The 17,042-nt window shown below is 45.9% G+C and overlaps 1 protein-coding gene across 1 annotated transcript in view; it reads left to right on the top strand.

Annotated features, from left to right (window-relative positions):
• Positions 1 to 17,042, top strand: part of lrp2b (low density lipoprotein receptor-related protein 2b) — a 132,495-nt gene that overhangs the window by 51,483 nt on the left and 63,970 nt on the right. The window contains exons 36-45 of the mRNA XM_056296766.1: positions 212 to 425; positions 1,233 to 1,469; positions 1,773 to 1,964; positions 2,473 to 2,945; positions 4,604 to 5,051; positions 6,230 to 6,395; positions 7,230 to 7,388; positions 7,633 to 7,922; positions 8,614 to 8,817; positions 9,977 to 10,219. Of these exons, the coding sequence (XP_056152741.1) occupies positions 212 to 425; positions 1,233 to 1,469; positions 1,773 to 1,964; positions 2,473 to 2,945; positions 4,604 to 5,051; positions 6,230 to 6,395; positions 7,230 to 7,388; positions 7,633 to 7,922; positions 8,614 to 8,817; positions 9,977 to 10,219 (2,626 nt within the window). The remainder of the gene's footprint in view (positions 1 to 211; positions 426 to 1,232; positions 1,470 to 1,772; positions 1,965 to 2,472; positions 2,946 to 4,603; positions 5,052 to 6,229; positions 6,396 to 7,229; positions 7,389 to 7,632; positions 7,923 to 8,613; positions 8,818 to 9,976; positions 10,220 to 17,042) is intronic.

Genomic DNA, 17,042 nt, shown 5'->3' with positions numbered 1-17,042 from the left:
CTTTCTCCAAAATGTAGAATTTCTTTGCATCCGCTGTCCTTAATCTCTTAGCAATCTTTGAGAAAAGCTCACACTGCGCACAACCTTTTATTCAGCATAAGACCTCCAGTAGCCAGTCACTCTGTTGTTGTAAACAAAAGGTAACTGTCCAACTTCCACTTCCTTTCCCCAACTCCCGCTTGGTTTTCTCCCTCGGTGTTTGTGTGTACAGATCGAATGTGGCACAATGGACGGAGTGAGCCGGGTGACAGTGGTCAGCAAGCTATCTCACCCCTGGGGCCTGACAGTCTACCAAAACCACCTCTACTACACAGACCTGGACTACGAGGTCATTGAGAGGGTGGACAAAGACACTGGCGCCAACATGGTGGTGATGAGGAGCGGCATGTCAGGCCTGCGAGCCCTCAAAGTGCACGCCAGAGACAGTAAGTAGGCTTGCTGGTACATGTTTTTCCCTGAGGTTGGCCATATTTGTATTTTTTTGTGACGCTATCACTCTGAGCAGCCTGTGACGTATAGGTTTGGTTCCTTGCTCTGTAGTTGAACAGACCACGTGGTTGTCTAAGAAAACACAACTTTTCTAACTCTGCTTGTGTTTATTCATTTGATTTTTTTTTCAGTGCTTAGTGTTGATTGACCTGGCTCTCTTTAGTTATGATACAAGTGGGCAGTACAATTTGGGCGGCACGGTGGCCCAGCAGTTAGCGCTGTCGCCTCACAACAAGAAGGTGCTGGGTTCGAACCGCGGGGTTGTCCAGCCTTGGGGGTCATCCAACCTTGGGGGTCATCCCTGGTCGTCCTCAGTGTGGAGTTTGCATGTTCTCCCTGTGTCTGTGGTGGGTTTTCTCCGGGTGCTCCGGTTTTCCCCCACCATCAAAAAGACATGCATGTTAGGGTTAATACTCCTGTCTGGGCACCTGACCGAGGCCTGGCAAGATGAACTGGAGTTGGTCCCTGGGTGCTGCACGGCGGCTGCCCACTGCTACTAGCTACACAGCTAGGATGGGTTAAATGCAGAGAAAACATCCCCACTGGGATTAATAGTTTGTCAAAATCAACAAAAAAAAACAAAAATCAAAAGTGGATTCAGCCGTTCTTCACTTTTTTCCTTGTTTCTTTTGGGATGTCTGCTCCAGCACTTACGAGTTTGATATTTAATTTATTGTGTTTATTTTTTGTGTTTTAACAGCCAGTTCTAGTGTAAACTGCCCTCCCTCTCTGTCCAATCCCAGACTCAGCAGGGACCACCAACGCCTGCAGTTCCAACAATGGGGGCTGCCCCCATCTCTGCCTTCCCAAGCCTGGGAACCAGAAGGCTTGTGCCTGTACCACGGGCTTTTTCCCATCGCAAGACGGCTCCCGCTGCGAGCAATATGAATCCTTCGCCATCGTCTCTTCACCCAACTTCATCCGAGGCTTCCACATCAACAGCTCTGACCACTCTGAGGCAATGGTGCCAGTCAGTGGAGGTATGTTGTTGCATTTATAACGGGAAAACAGCTAAATGACATCGTTATTAAAGGAATCTCCAGTTCCTCCACCTAGTTTGCAACTGACTGTGAAGTTTTTTTCATGTTTATTTTCCCATCTCACCTTTAACAATTTTTCAGGTAGCAATTTCTTTTGCTGCCTGCGCTTATCGCCACTTTATTCATCACCCCCACAATAGATTTTCACATTATCATAATTATATGAAATTTTGTCTTAGCTGTATGCAAACACCGATGAAACCAGATGTCAGGATCTGATGACGAAAACTTTGACCTTTGCAGCTTCCTACTCTGCTAAGGACAAATTAGACCTCCATGTTGAGTCTGGCTTTGTATACTGGACCGACAACAGCACCTCCACCTCTTACAAGGGTATCTTCAGAGTCAAGACAGATGGATCACTGTACAGCAGGGTTGTCTCGTTGGGTGTAGGGAAACAAGGCATCCAGGGCATAGCTGTGGACTGGATCGCAGGTAGAGAACCATGATATTCACCATCCAGCTAACTGGCCTTCCATCCATCCATATACTTTATTTGCCCATGCATCTTTCTATCTACTCATCCGTCCATCAATCCAACCTACTACAAGTCTATTGGTCCAGCCGCCCATCAATCCATCCATCAATTCACACATCTATTATCTCCAGAAAGGGAGTTTGCTAAGAGCAAGCCTTTTTTCAAGTTCAATTTCAAATATATATTTTTTTAAAATAGATATTTTTCTTATTACACATAGCACCAGCATTAGTTCTCCTGAAAAATGACTGGGTACATTTCGCATAGAAATGTACCTAGTGGTATGTTAATTTAGTATTTCTACATCCTTGGTCCTTCAAAGTTGTTATCCAGCAAGCTGGATTTAAATGAAGTATTTAAGCTTGTTTTAAATTGAATGCTTTGCAACCTTACTGGCCACATCCGGCCTGGTCAACTGATCTGATTTTCTTTCTTTGCCCTTCATCTTTCAACTCCCTTGCATAGGTAACCTGTACTTCACTAATGCCTTCGAGAGCCAGACCTTCCTGGAGGTGCTCGCCATCAACACTTCCTACCGAATGGTCCTCCTTAAATCCTTCCAGGGCCGTCTCCGTGACCTGGCCGTTAGCCCCAAACTGCGCTACCTCTTCTGGGCTGATGGTGGCCAGACACCTAAGATCGAGCGGGCCCTTCTCGATGGCACCAACCGTACTGTCCTGGCGTCAGAGAGCCTGGCATCGCCCCGTGGCCTCACCATTGATTATACCAACGATTTCCTGTATTGGACGGACGACACTCTGGACATGATCTCCCGCATGGCTTCGGACGGCACACAGAGGCAGATTGTGCGGTATGGGAGCCGGTATCCCTCTCCTACGGGGTTGGCCATATTTGGGAACTTTATGCTTTGGGTTGATAGAAAGCTTGGAAAGCTCTTCCAGGCTAGTAAGGACCCGGCAAATACTGCTCAACCAGAGGTGAGTGCTGAGGAAACTTGTATTGCTAAACCAAGTCTCAAAACAATTGCCTTTAAAGTGTTATTAGCATATTGCCTATTATGGTGAATAATAATTTCCAGTGTTATTTCTATCAAAAATGTGCTATAAAAATACATGGGACATACAATTATAATGAATGAAATACCTTCACCCACAGGTTAATGAGTTTCCCCCTTCACTTTGAAGCACTTTGGGTGTCTAGATAAAGCGCTACATAAATGTAATCCATTATTATTGTTATCATTATTATTATTATTAATGTAAATGATGCGTCATCTATCAAGAGGAACTTAGAATAAGTGCAAATAGTGGATAAGTTTCACTTCACTAGTTCCTCATTGCAACATTTATGTGAGCATAGAATGATTGGTAACACTTTAGTATGGGGAACATAGTCACCATTAATTAGGTGCTTATTAGCATGCAAATTAGCAACATATTGGCCCTTAATTGGTCATTATTACATACTCATTAATGCCTTATTCTGCATGGCCTTATTAAACAACCAGTAAGCCATTAACCATGAGTTTTCCCTCTATAACCTCAGAAGTATTGCTTATTAGTAGTACCATCTCAATATGCTTTGCTTAGTATGGCCTTTATAAGGTGGTAGTACCACAAGAAGAGTTATTCTCCCTTACCAACACTTAATGAATATGCTCTGTTCTTACATAACAAAACACAAAACTACAAGTGTTCATAGTGTTACATTACTCTAAATTAAGTTTTGCTACTTAGAATATGTTCCCCATACTAAAGTGACATCTTGATCATTACTTATTCACTAGTAATTAAGTTTTTTTACTTAGAATATGTTCCCCATACTAAAGTGACATCTTGATCATTACTAATTCACTAGTAATTAAGTGTTTGTTACTTAGAATATGTTCCCCATACTAAAGTGACATCTTGATCATTACTAATTCACTAGTAATTAAGTTTTTGTTACTTAGAATATGTTCCCCATAATAAAGTGTTACCGAATGATTATGGAAGAGAAAATTGTTGGAGAAACAAATAAAATAAGGGCTAAGTAAGGAACGTTATACTTTTTATTTTAATTTACTCTTTCAAGAAAAATTTGAGGTAATAAGAGAAGAGGGGGCATCCGGGTAGCATAGGGGTTTATTCCATTGCCTACCAACACGGGGATCACCAGTTCGAATCCCCGTGTTAACTCCAGCTTGGTCGGGCATCCCTACAGACACAATTGGCCGTGTCTGTGGATGGGAAGCCGGATGTGGGTATGTGTCCTGCTCGCTGCACTAGCGCCTCCTCTGGTCGGCTGGGGTGCCTGTTGGGGGGGGAAATAGCGTGATATTCCCAGGCGCTATGTTCCCCTGGCGAAACTTCTCACTGTCAGGTGAAAAGAAGCAGCTGGCGACTCCACATGTATGAGGGGAGACATGTGGTAGTCTGCAGCCCTCCCCGGATCGGCAGAGGGGGTGCAGGAACGACCGGAACGGTTCAGAAGAGTGGGGTAATTGGCCAAGTGCAATTGGGGAGAAAAAGGGGGGGAACTATAATAATAATAAGAGAATAGGGGGGGGATATGATTGTGTGCTGCTGCTACAAATGCTTCATCCTCATCACTGTGTCACGTCTCCAAATTTATAATTTGCCAATGATTTAAACAGGTCATCCGTGATGGCATCGACGGCCTTGTGGATGTCGCTGTTTTTGATGCGCATGTACAGCCCACATCCGCAAACCAGGTGGGCTTCAACCCGTGCCAGGAGAACAACGGCGGCTGCCAGCAGCTCTGCTTCGCCATGCCGGGCCAGGAGAGGCCCAAGTGCGACTGCGCCCATGGCTCGCTCCTCAACAACGGGGTGACGTGTGGTTATGGGCTCGATGACTTTCTGATGTTCACCACGGACTACACGCTGAATAGCCTGAGGTTGGACCCGGAGGATCACAGCAGCCCGTACCCAACTGTGGACCTGGGCTACAACCTAGTGGCGTTGGATTACGACTTCAAGGACAAACGGATTTTCTTCACACAGTACCAAGGGATAGGCCGGAGCAGGGTTGGCTACGTCAGCGCCACATCCATCACCAGCCCACCTGTCATCATAGCCTCAAGTAAGCTGACCTGAGGGAGTCGATAAAAGTAAAAAGTTTGAAGGCCCAGCGGCAGCACTGCTCTACTGGGTGACAGGCAGCACAGGAACAAGTAAACCAAACCAAAGTTAGCCTTTCTTTTAATTCTTACCATCTAATTTACTATAATAAAGGAGAATCGTGCAGGGGCGTGCGGGTAGTGTAGCGCTCTATTCCGTTACCTACTAACATGGGGATCGCCGGTTCGAATTCCTGCAATACCTCCGGCTTGGTCAGGCGTCCCTACAGACACACTTGGCCGTGTCTGCGGGTGGCCAATATTTTTCTCCTAGGATGAATCCGGAAAGTTCCTTCCCTCAGAAGACAGGATTGGCCAGATCTGCCTGTCAGTCAACTTTCCGGATTCATCCTAGGAAAAGAAAATATTCACTTACCGTACCCACACTGTTAAGTTGGCACTGTTAGCTTGGTTGCAAACGTGGCTAATGGCTAACAGTTAGCTAGCAAACACTGTTGCGCGTTCACATCGGCCTTGACTGACAGGCAGATCTGGCCAATCCTAGCGCCTGAGGGCGGGAACTTGCCGGATTCATCCTAGGAAAAAATATTCACCTGCGGGTGGGAGGCCGGATGTGGGTATGTGTCCTGGTCGCTGCACTAGCGCCTCCTCTGGTCAGTCGGGACGCCTGTTCAGGGGGGGGGGACTGGGGGGGAATAGCGTGATCCTCCCATGCGCTGCGTCCCCCTGGTGAAACTCCTCACTGTCAGGTGAAAAGAAGCAGCTGGCGACTCCACATGTATCGGAGGAGGCATGTGGTATTCTGCAGCCCTCCCCAGGTCGGCAGAGGGGGTGGAGCAGCGACTGGAGTGGGGTAATTAGCCAGATACAATTAGGGAGAAAAAAGGGGGAACCCCCCCCCCAAAAAAAGAAGAATTATGCAGTACTTCTGGTATGCATCACATAAATTGCATCGTTTGAGTCGCTTAGTGTGTCATTTTGGAAAATCCCAACGTTTTCTCATGTTTTTCTTCTGATTGGACTTTCTTCAGCCCTCATTGAACTTTTTCTTACCAATTTCTTGCTCCTTTCCTCGCCTGCTATTTTTCCCGCTGTGCTCTCATCCTCTCCTTTTCTATTCCCATTCCATTATTTTCCGCCTTCGACTTTATCCTCCCCTGCCCTCTGTCACAATGCTCAGGTCTTGATGACCCTGAGGGACTGGCCTATGACTGGGTCCACCAGCGTCTGTACTTCACCGACTACTACAGCAAAAACATCCAGGCCATAGGGGTAGATGGGAGCAACCGTTCAGTCATCGCCCATGCTAACCGTCCCAGGGCCATCGTTGTGGACCCCTGCTATGGGTAGAAACAAACGACTCTCATTTCAATGTCAGATAGTGGTCATGGCCATAATGAGCTCTGTTGTGAACCTGCAGTGAAATTTAGCAAATAGTGTAAATTTACGGTCAAAAAAAAAAGAAGAAATTTAAGCAATTATTGACTCTTCATTGTTTATATATAAGTAGCGCCTTTCTTTTTCGACAAGTCCTCCAACCCATACGACCACATAGGTCGTTTGTCCTCTAATACGACCCACAGGAGCGGTTCCAAAATTAGCGCCCCCTACCGGCGGCAGGAGATTATGCCACAGATAATGTTTCGCCTCAGTGCATTGTGGGGTTTTAAAACAAACTGAGAACAATAAAATATGTAGTCAGTGCGTTTTTGTGTCGTTTCGTCGTCTAGTATAGTAAGTAAGATTGCTATTGGCAGTATGTTTACCTATGAATAACGTTATAAGAGCCAACTTAACATTTGCCAAGAGTTAGAAAGCCAGCTAGCGTGGACATTATAACCGTTATGTGACATTAACCTTTGCTTTTATTAATATTCCTTCTCGCGAGAGCTTATGGGAGGAGACTGCTTGTTGTTACAGGGAAAGTAGCGCATTGTGATTGGAAGTAGGAAGTAAACGTAACTATGGGTCGTAATAAGCTGCTTGTACAAACAACCTATGGGGTCGTTTTTTGGTGGAGGACAGTCTCTTCTTTTTCCTACCATTCCATGTCTTTCTACCCCCTCATTAACCCTTTCTTCTGTCCTCCACCTCTCTCCCGCCCTCTGTTTCCCCTCTTTCATGTATTTCCCCTTCCTCCGCCCCTCTTGTTCTTTCACTTCTACCCTCCACCTGCCCAGTTACCTGTACTGGACTGACTGGGGCAGCCCTGCCAAGATAGAGCGGGCAACCCTCGGCGGAAACTACAGGAGAGCCATCGTCAGTAGCAGCCTAACTACACCCAACGGCCTTTCCCTGGACTACCAGGAGAGGATGCTATATTGGGCGGATGCCTCTCTGTATGTCCACACACTTTTACTAATGTGTGCTTAATGTAGTAATATGAGACTGTTTATCACATTGCGTATGCTTTTATTTGCATTCCAAGTCATTTTAGCCTTGCCTTTATATCCCCATTCATTCATTCATTCAAATACAAGGATAGTTACATCACTGTGTAGGCGAATGCCGTTAGATCCAGTTTCTTGCCAGTCAGTCATGTCTTCACCGTTATCTTCTTCCCGTCCTTCCGGTGTCCCTCAGAGACAAGATCGAGCGTTCCACACTGACAGGTGCCAACCGTCAGGTGATCTTACAGGGAGTCCAGTACCCCTTTGCCATCACAGTCTTTCAGCAGGACATCTTCTGGACCGACTGGACCACCCGCTCCGTCTACAGGGCCGGCAAGGATGACGGCTCTGGCTTGGCAGTGCTGGCCCAGGAGCTGAAGTACCGGCCGAACGACGTCCACGTTTATACTGGCTCTAAGCAGGAGAGCTGCTCCAGCCCCTGTCAACAGTTTAACGGAGGTTGCAGCCATGTCTGTGTTCCTGGTGAGTGCAGCGTCAGTTGGGGTTTCTTGAACAAGACACTGAAATCCAAAATGCGCCACGTCCAAGTGGCGTGGCGGTCTATTCTGTTGCCTACCAACATGGGGATCACCGGTTCGGATCCCCGTGTTACCTCCGGCTTGGTCGGGCGTCCCTACAGACACAGCCGGCCGTGTCTGCAGGTAGGAAGCCAGATGTGGGTACACATGTGTCATGGTCACTGCACTAGCGCCTCCTCTGGTCAGTCGGGTTGCCTGTTCGAGGGGAGGGGTAACTGAGGGGGAATAGCGGGATCCTCGCACACGCTACGTCCCCCTGTCAGGTGAGGAGTTTCACATGTACATGTATGGGAGGAGGCATGTGGTAGTCTGCAGCCCTCCCCGGATCGGCAGAGGGGGGTGGCACAGTGACCGGGAAAGCTCGGAAGAGTGGAGTCGGGCAATCGGCCGAGTACGATTGGGGAGAAAGGAGGGGGGAAGCATCCTTGTGCGGTATTTATCTTTGGGCTACAACCTGTTCTATGCTCGGCTTGTAGAGAAATTTGCAGAGAAATGTTGCCTAATACTTCTGAGAAAGACGTTGAAATCGATGCATTTCATCGACAACATGGGACAATGTGCAGCGCCTAACGAACAGCTGACCAAATATACCGCGCTTACTGTCGCCCCTCTCCTACCCGCCTCTCTCCCTGCAGGCCCATCAGGCCCAGAATGCCAGTGTCCTCAGCAGGGCAACTGGTACCTGGCAAACAACGGAAGGGACTGTATCCGAGACACTGGGAGCCGCTGCCAGCCGGACCAGTTCACCTGTCTCAACGGCAATTGCATTGCGGCACGCTGGAAGTGTGACGGCTACAATGACTGCAAGGACGACTCTGATGAACTGGAGAGAGTGTGTGGTGAGAGACGATGTTTTTTTTTCTCATTTCTGCAGATGGATTGGAGCCGTTTCCAACCGTTGACTGAACAAGGTCACCAGAGGAAAAACAGAGAGGAAAAAAATCGACCAAGGACTGTTGGATCCATGCTCCATATGGGCATTTCAGAGGCGTTAAGTGTAACGTTGCGCGACACGGTGGTGCAGTGGTTAGCGCGGTCGCCTCACAGCACGAAGGTCACGGGTTCGAGCCCCGGGGTAGTTCAACCTTGGGGGTCGTCCTTGGTGCACGTTCTCCCCGTGTCTGTGTGGGTTCCCTCCAGGGGCTCCGGTTTCCTCCCACAGTCCAAAGACATGTAGGTCAGGTGAATCGGCCACACTAAACTGCCCCTAGGTGTCTGTGTGTGTATGTCGGCCCTGTGTGATGGTCTGGCGGCCTGTCCAGGGTGTCTCCCAGCCTGCCGCCCAATGACTACTGGGGTAGCTGCCAGCCTCCCCGCGACCCTGAGAACAGGACAAGTGGTTCGGATAACGGATGGATGGATAAGTGTAATGTGTGTGTATGTACCCCCAGTAAGACTTCATCTCACCCACGCCTGTTCGAGGGGGGAGGGGGAACTGGGGGGGGAATAGCGTGATCCTCCCACATGCAACGTCCCCCTGGTGAAACTCCTCACTGCCAGGTGAAAAGAAGCGGCTGGCAACTCCACATGTATCAGAGGGGACGTGTGGTGGTCTGCAGCCCTCCCCGGATCAGTAGAGGGCGTGGAGCAGTGGCTGGGATGGCTCGGGGTAATTGACCGTATACAATTGGGGAGTAAAGAGGGGAAAAATCCCCCCCCCAGAAATTAATCTCTTCTAAAGGTGGTTCACGTCCCCCTCATACCACTGAATCACATTCACCATATTTTCTTACTTAACTTCCACTTTGTGCCATAACACAGCCGGCTATTTATCGTCCTTGGCTCCTAATGCCTCCCGTAGTGTCTTTCTATAGCGTATCGTTACAGGGGTACGAACACCTATCAGAGTAGTGTTGCTTCAGCCGCTTCTACGGTCGGTTGCTTAAAAAAGGGTCATCAAGTAATGTGAGCTTCTGCAGTTGCATCACCACTGTAGGTCCCTCTCAACAATACTAGCTGAATGTCTTAAAACTCAAATCCGCCCCTTCACACACACAGCCTTCCACACCTGCTCGGCCACGGACTTCACCTGCGACAACGGGCGCTGCGTGCCGCTAGGCTACGCCTGTGACTACACGGACGACTGTGGCGACAACAGCGATGAGTTTGGCTGCCCCTTCCCTACCTGCAACCCCGCCACCGAGTTCACCTGCACCAACGGACGCTGCATCAGTGAGGCCTTCATCTGCGATGGTCACAATGACTGCCGGGACAACGCCACCTCCGATGAGATCAACTGCCGTGAGTGTTGAGGGTCCTGTATATTCAATCAAGGCTGCTTCACTCACAATATTTCAAAAATTCATATTGACCGAAACCTCTTTCTGATGTACTTAATTGATCATTTATATTTTAGGATTTTTTTTTTACAATTTAAATACTTACATTGACGTACGCGCTTGCGCCACCTAAAGGTCAGGGGAGTGGATACCTCTTCTGAAATTCACAGATTTAAGTGGCTGATCTGGATTAGAAAATCTGGTAGAAGGAGTAAATGATAAACCCTCCCCTTCCTGAGCGGCTCCAGTTGAACTGCCGTCAAGCAAGGCATTCATGGTGCCACTTAGTGGCCAATAGTAGAAAACGTGGTTGCAGCAGGCAGCCCTCAGATGACCACGTAACTCTGGTCATGAAGATCCATGTGTTGCTGTAGAAGAACACGTGGGTTTAGCAAAACCCTTGGTAGAAAGAAAGCTAAAATAGTTGATGTACATGCTATCACTTTGAATTCCTTTAATCCTGGGGGCAGATTCCCCTTTTGTTCCCCTCATCAGGTTAATGTAGGCTATAGTTCATGGAGTAACTTGGGCAAAATCAATTTAACATGCACCAGCATACTGAGGTCATTTGCCTGGAGGGGATAATGGACTTGGTCGTGAGTGGTGTGTGTCCTCAGATAATCTCACGAATTACTGGATCTATCAGTCTAAAAAAAAATGTTGTACACAGCTATGACTGTATGACGAAGCACGTCTCGTGGTTGTGGCGATTCAAAACCTTTGAGAAACTTTTGTTCTCACTATCGCCGCTCCCTCTCTTCATTCACTCTCTAAAACTGCTTTCCATCGCTGCCCGATCTGAGTCAACCATGCTCATGCACATGACTCACATCTACGGTCGGGTCAGATCGGGCAGCGACAGTGGCGAAACCAAAACATTGTTAAAAAGTGTTTTACAAAGAAATAAAACCAGACAAGGCAAAAATAAAAACAAGACCAAATAAGTAAGAGTCAAAATAAAAACAGTATAAATAAATTAAAAACAAATATCAAACATTTGTAAAAGCTTTCCCAAAAAGAAAAGTTTTAAGAAGAGATGTAAAAGAAACTCGAGACTTGGTTACAGTGGCGCCCCCAAGGGGTGGCCACGGCCACCCTGATACTATCCCTGCCCCCCCCCCCCCGCTGGCCCCCCAGCCGCGAGTCGCATATGCAGAATATGCTTGTGATCTGATATTTTCATTTTTCATTTCTGGATTTACAATATAACAATGAATTGTTTAACATGTTACAATATATACAGATACATAACACATTAAAACAGAATTGTTGTGGAACTCAAAATGTTAACTGTACTGGTATTAGTCTATGCACATCAGATATTTAGTAACATTAACTGTCAAAAAAATAAGAAACCAAAGTATTTCAGTGCGATTCCTTAACTCTCATACTGACAGTTTTCAACTAGCCTATACAGTATACCCCAACAGCATAATAGAGTTCCTGAAATTCAGTCATGGCTTTTGGTTTTGGTGTGCCACCCCAAGATTTTCAGTGGCCCCATTTGGCCACCCCTATGAAAAATTTCTGGGGGCGCCACTGCTTGGTTAGTCTTGGTTCGACAGGAAGAGAGGTCCATAGTGTGGGGGCTCTAACAGCAAAAGCCCCATCACCCTTTGTGACAAACCGAGACCTGGGAATAACCAGCAGGGCTCCATCTGTGGAGCTTAATGGTCGAGAGGGTGTAGCAGGTCAATAAATCACACATGTATGTAGGAGCAAGACCGTTTAAGGCCTTAAAAGTGAGCAATAACACTTTGAAATACATTCGAAATATAACAGGGGGCCAGTGTAGGGAGGCAAGCACAGGAGTGATATGGTCATACCTCTTTGTCCCGGTCATGGATGTAATAAAGTAGAACTGGATGCCGGATCTAAAAATGGCGCCTGTTCATTGCTGTGAGAAATACTCGCCTGGCGCACACGCCGAAAAGTTTCCGGCTTCCGGTTTACTTCCGGTTTACTTCCGGGTTATGTCCCTGATACTTCCGGTTTACTTCCGGGTACATGGGGCCCACTGAATATGCGCAGTAGTGTTACTCCCATCATGCCGCTAGGCTACGAGAGCGGCTCACACACAGCCGTGCCGTCACGCAGAGAAACAAAACAACAACAAAAAAAAAGATTTTTCTGGGCTTTGGAAATTTTTTAAAAAAGATCAAAACCCCATGGCTTAAAACTATACAATACAAAGAGTAATAACTGACCATGATTATAGCTGCAAGTGTCCTGTCAACAGTTTTACAGGCGTCTCTTTTACAACGGTGGTCTGTGGGGGAAATGCTTTTTGGGCCGCAGGGGATTTTTTTCGCTGCAATTTCGCGAGTGACCACTAGGAAATATTGGCTGTAAGGCTGAGCGGCGGGCGTTATTATTTTTCCCACCTGGATTCCGGGCAGACCCGCCCCTACTCTATCTCTGATTGGCTAGCCCTATCCCTAACCCTAACCTTAACCAACCTAACCAACGGAGGCAACGAGTACTAGCCAATCAGAGGCAGAGTTCCCGGAATGCGGGTGGGGGAAAAAACAAGGCGAGCGGCGGAGCCGTATTCAGTTCTACTGATACACCCATGGTCTCGGTAATGAGCCGAGCAGCGGATTTAGGCCGTTAACAGGCTTTTTTTTCTTTTCTTTTTTTTTGGGGGGGGGGTCTGAACACATGCTAGTTTCACTCTCCGAGCTTCAATGGGTGGGTCGGATAAGGGAGATTAAACTAAACCCAGCAGGGAGGTTTCCGGTTCCGCCGCCGAGAGAATGGCAGCCTAATGTTCGAGCTCCCCGACGGTTTTGATGAATAACCCCAAAAACTTTAGTTCCGTTAACCCTTGTGAAGTCTTCGTCGAACAATGAAGAAAAGGGGTAGCAATACTAGACGTAGGACAACGATGAACGTGATGGAAAACGATCCCGAAGTGAGACGAGGCAGCCGAAGTAACTCCCCAAACTCATCTCCGCCACATGGCGAAGATGGCCCTGAAGTCAGCCTGCGATGTGTTCTCAAGGAAATCCGGGAGTTCAGAAGAGACAACAAGGCGGCACAGCTCTCCGACATTAAACAAGAACTAAAGAGAACAAACGACAGACTGGACGAGGCAGAGGGGAGAATTAACCAAATGGAGTCCGTGCTTCAAGCCACATCAATGCTAATACAGCGTCAGGCTAACCTGGAAACTAGGCTGATAGACCAGGAGGGCCGAGCGCGGAGAGATCATTTAAGGGTTTACGGAATACCCGAAGATAAAGAGGGCACCGATATGGTTGGCTTTATAGACAACTTATTTAAAAGCGCACTGGACCTTCCCTATGACAGTAAGTGGGAGATAGGTGGTGTCGCAGACCTCCCCCCTCCATTGAGGGATGGTTTTTCCAGTTTCGTATAGAAAAACAGAAAAACTGTTGAGGGATGGAAAAACCATCCTTCAACAGAGGGGGAGGTCTGCGACACCACCTATCTCCCACTTACAATGCCGTCCACTCATCTCTACCCAGGAGACTCAAGAAGCCTAGCCTCCAAGAACAACAGTCGGTCACTAACGGCTCCAACGGCTCATGACCACTGAATGGAGCACTAACGAAGTCGAAACTAGCACCTCCAACGACCGTCGCTGCTTAACATCGGATCACCAAGAGCCATTGACATCAATAGCTCTGATAACGACTCCGAAGAGGATAAATATCTGAGTTTCATCACCAGCCAGTCAGACTAGTTTGGTCTAGTCAGAAAGGCACGAACTGATGAAGCCTCTTGGATGAGAGGCGAAACGTCTTCACGGATATATACCAAGTCCAGTTGCACTTGATTCAACTCCTTTGGATAACCATGACCTGGATGAATGAGAACATTCACTGACAAGTCCTTGTACACACAACCCCGCTTAGAGGACGAGCAACAAATTGGAAAGTTCCTTGATTCTCTCAATTTACCTGTTTTATCAGAGGAACAAAATCAAACATTAACAGCTGCAGTAACTGAGACAGAGCTAAACAGTGCAATCTCCAGGCTCAAAGCGAATAAATCACCCGATCCGGATTGCTTCCCGTCAGTGGTATAGGCTTTTCGACTCGAGTTAATACCAAACCTTCTTCAGGCTTGCAATACATGTTTAATGGATGCTAAAATGCCTCCATCATGGAGCGAGGCAGTTATCTCAGTTATTCCAAAGGAGGGAAAGGACAGATTAGAATGTGGATCATACAGACCAATTTCAGTGCTGAATATTGATTACAAATTCTATGCAGCCATCCTTGCCAAAAGACTGGAAAAGATCCTTCCCCAGCTTATACATAATGACCAGATTGGGTTTATCCCACAAAGACAAACTCACGATAATATTAGACAATCGTTGCACATATTAAACCATATCCAACATAATAAATTGGAAGCCCTCTTAGTCTGGATGCTGAGAAGGCTTTTGATTCAGTGAGTTGGCCGTTCTTATACAACGTTCTTGAAAAATTTGGCCTACACAAAAACTTTGTAAAGGGCATCCGTACGTTATATAATAAACCATTAGCCCGAATTAAAATAAATGGGTACCTTTCAGACACTCTTATATTAGAGCGTGGTTCCCCACAAGGGTGCCCAATCTCACCGTTACTCTTTGCACTTTATATTGAGCCTCTTGCACAGTGGATAAGGCAGACTGAAAGCATCAAAGGCATCTGCATAAATGGAGAAGACCACAAACTGGCATTGTTCGCTGATGATATTTTTATTTACTTAAGTAAACCCCCGAACTCTTTTTCTGAATTAATGAAACTCCTAGAAACATTTGGTAGATATGCAGGATACAAACTAAATGTAAAGAAAACGCAAATTTGGCTTTTAATTATACACCCTCAAAACACCTTAGGGAAAAATTCCACCTTAATTGGAATCAGAACTCATTGAAATATTTAGGAATATATTTACTGAAAAAAATCTCAACACTGTCAGAGATAAATTATGGTCCCCTCTTAACAAAAATTAAAGACGACATACACAGATGGAATGCTGTCTCTTTCCTTGGTTTCAGTCATCGAATTGATTCTGTAAAAATGAACATCCTTCCACAATATCTCTATTTATTTCAAGCACTCCCTGTAGAAATTTCTTCAAAACAATTCTCCGAATTGAATAAGCTCATTTTCAGATTTATTTGGCAGGGAAAGAAACCCAGGGTTAAATTCAAAACTCTACAACTACCAAGGGAGAAGGGAGGAATGTCATTACCCTATTTTAAAGATTATTTTTATACAGCCCAGACTAAACCCTTAATCAACATATGTAACCCAACATTTCATGCCAGGTGGAAAAATATTGAACTCTCCATTACAAATGATCCTCCAATTAATGCAGTATTGGCTCACAAAAATTTAGGAAGGTTTATAAATAAGGTGCAAAATCCATGGGTTAACGCCCAACTAAAAATCTGGAATATCATAAGAGAAGAATATAAACTGGGCCATACATAACAAATAATTCAATGGTGTGCCTATGATCCTGAGTTCAAGCCTAATAAAAGGGATTATAGATTTAAGTCCTTGATTTCAAAAGGAATAACAACATTCTATTCCCTAACAGAAAAGGCCCACTTAAACGACTTTGAAAAGTTGAGGAAAGAATGATCTTGAAAAATCTGATTTTTATAGGTATCTCCAGATACGTAATCATTTTGAACATAACATTAAAGATAAAACAGACTTTAATGATCCTATACTGAGGATATTTATTGGTGCCTATCAAAAAGACTCAAATAGGGGTGTTGTCTTGAGATTTTATAAAGGCCTTATGACAAAAAGAAAATCCCACTCTACAGAATACATCAAAGAAAAATGGGAAAAAGAAGGTAACTTTACAATATCAAATGAGGATTGGCTTGATGTATGTAAATTCCATTGGAAATGCACCAACTCCCACATATGGCGGGAGTTTGGGTGGAAGTGTTTTAGTCGATTTTTTATTACACCAAAACAGAAAGCACATATTGATGGAGAGGGACACCAAATCTTCGAGATAGTGTGGACTTCAGTAAGCCAACCACTGGCACATATTCTGGGAGTGCCCAATGATAAGACCTTTCTGGGCAGAGCTTCACAAGGCATTGAAAAGCATACTTAGTAATGATCTGCCCTTTGATTCGGATTTAGGCCGTTATCGGGCTTTGTTGGGCTGAGCACTTCCTAGTTTCACTCTGAGCTTCAGATGGGCCAGCTAAGGTGGCTCACGCCCTCTATTGCTTCCTTTGTTGTGAAAATCAGATGAGTGCAGGTTCAACTGTGGTACTTCCTGGTATTTAAATACACAGCTGTAGCGTCAGCTCTCACTGGGTTACAGTCCAATAATGTCCTATATGGTCCAACACAGTCCTATCATGGCCTAAAAAAAATTCCATCTGCTCTTTTTTTTTTAACTAATCTTGGTAGTCTGTCAGGTAGTAATATTTTATGCTAACCTCGGTTTTGATAATCAAATCAAACATGTTGTTCAGTCATGCTTTCTTCAGCTCAAGCTAATCTCCTAAACTAGGTCATTTTTATCAACTGCCCTTCTGCAAAAAGTTGCACATGCATTTTATCTGTTCTCGGCTTGACTATTGTAATGCGCTTCATTCTGGTATCAGCAAGGGCTCCCTCCACCGTCTGCAGTTGGTACAAAACGCCACTGCTCGGCTCATTACCAGGACAAAGAGGCACGACCATATCACTCCTGTGCTTGCCTCCCTACACTGACTCCCTGTTATATTTCAAATTGATTTTAAAATGTTATTGCTCACTTTGAAGGCTTTAAATGGTCTTGCTCCT

Source organism: Lampris incognitus, chromosome 17, assembly GCF_029633865.1.
Source record: "Lampris incognitus isolate fLamInc1 chromosome 17, fLamInc1.hap2, whole genome shotgun sequence".
Lineage (NCBI taxonomy): Eukaryota > Metazoa > Chordata > Actinopteri > Lampriformes > Lampridae > Lampris > Lampris incognitus.
Note: the sequence above shows the minus strand (reverse complement) of the source record. Positions and strands in the feature narration are given on the sequence as shown.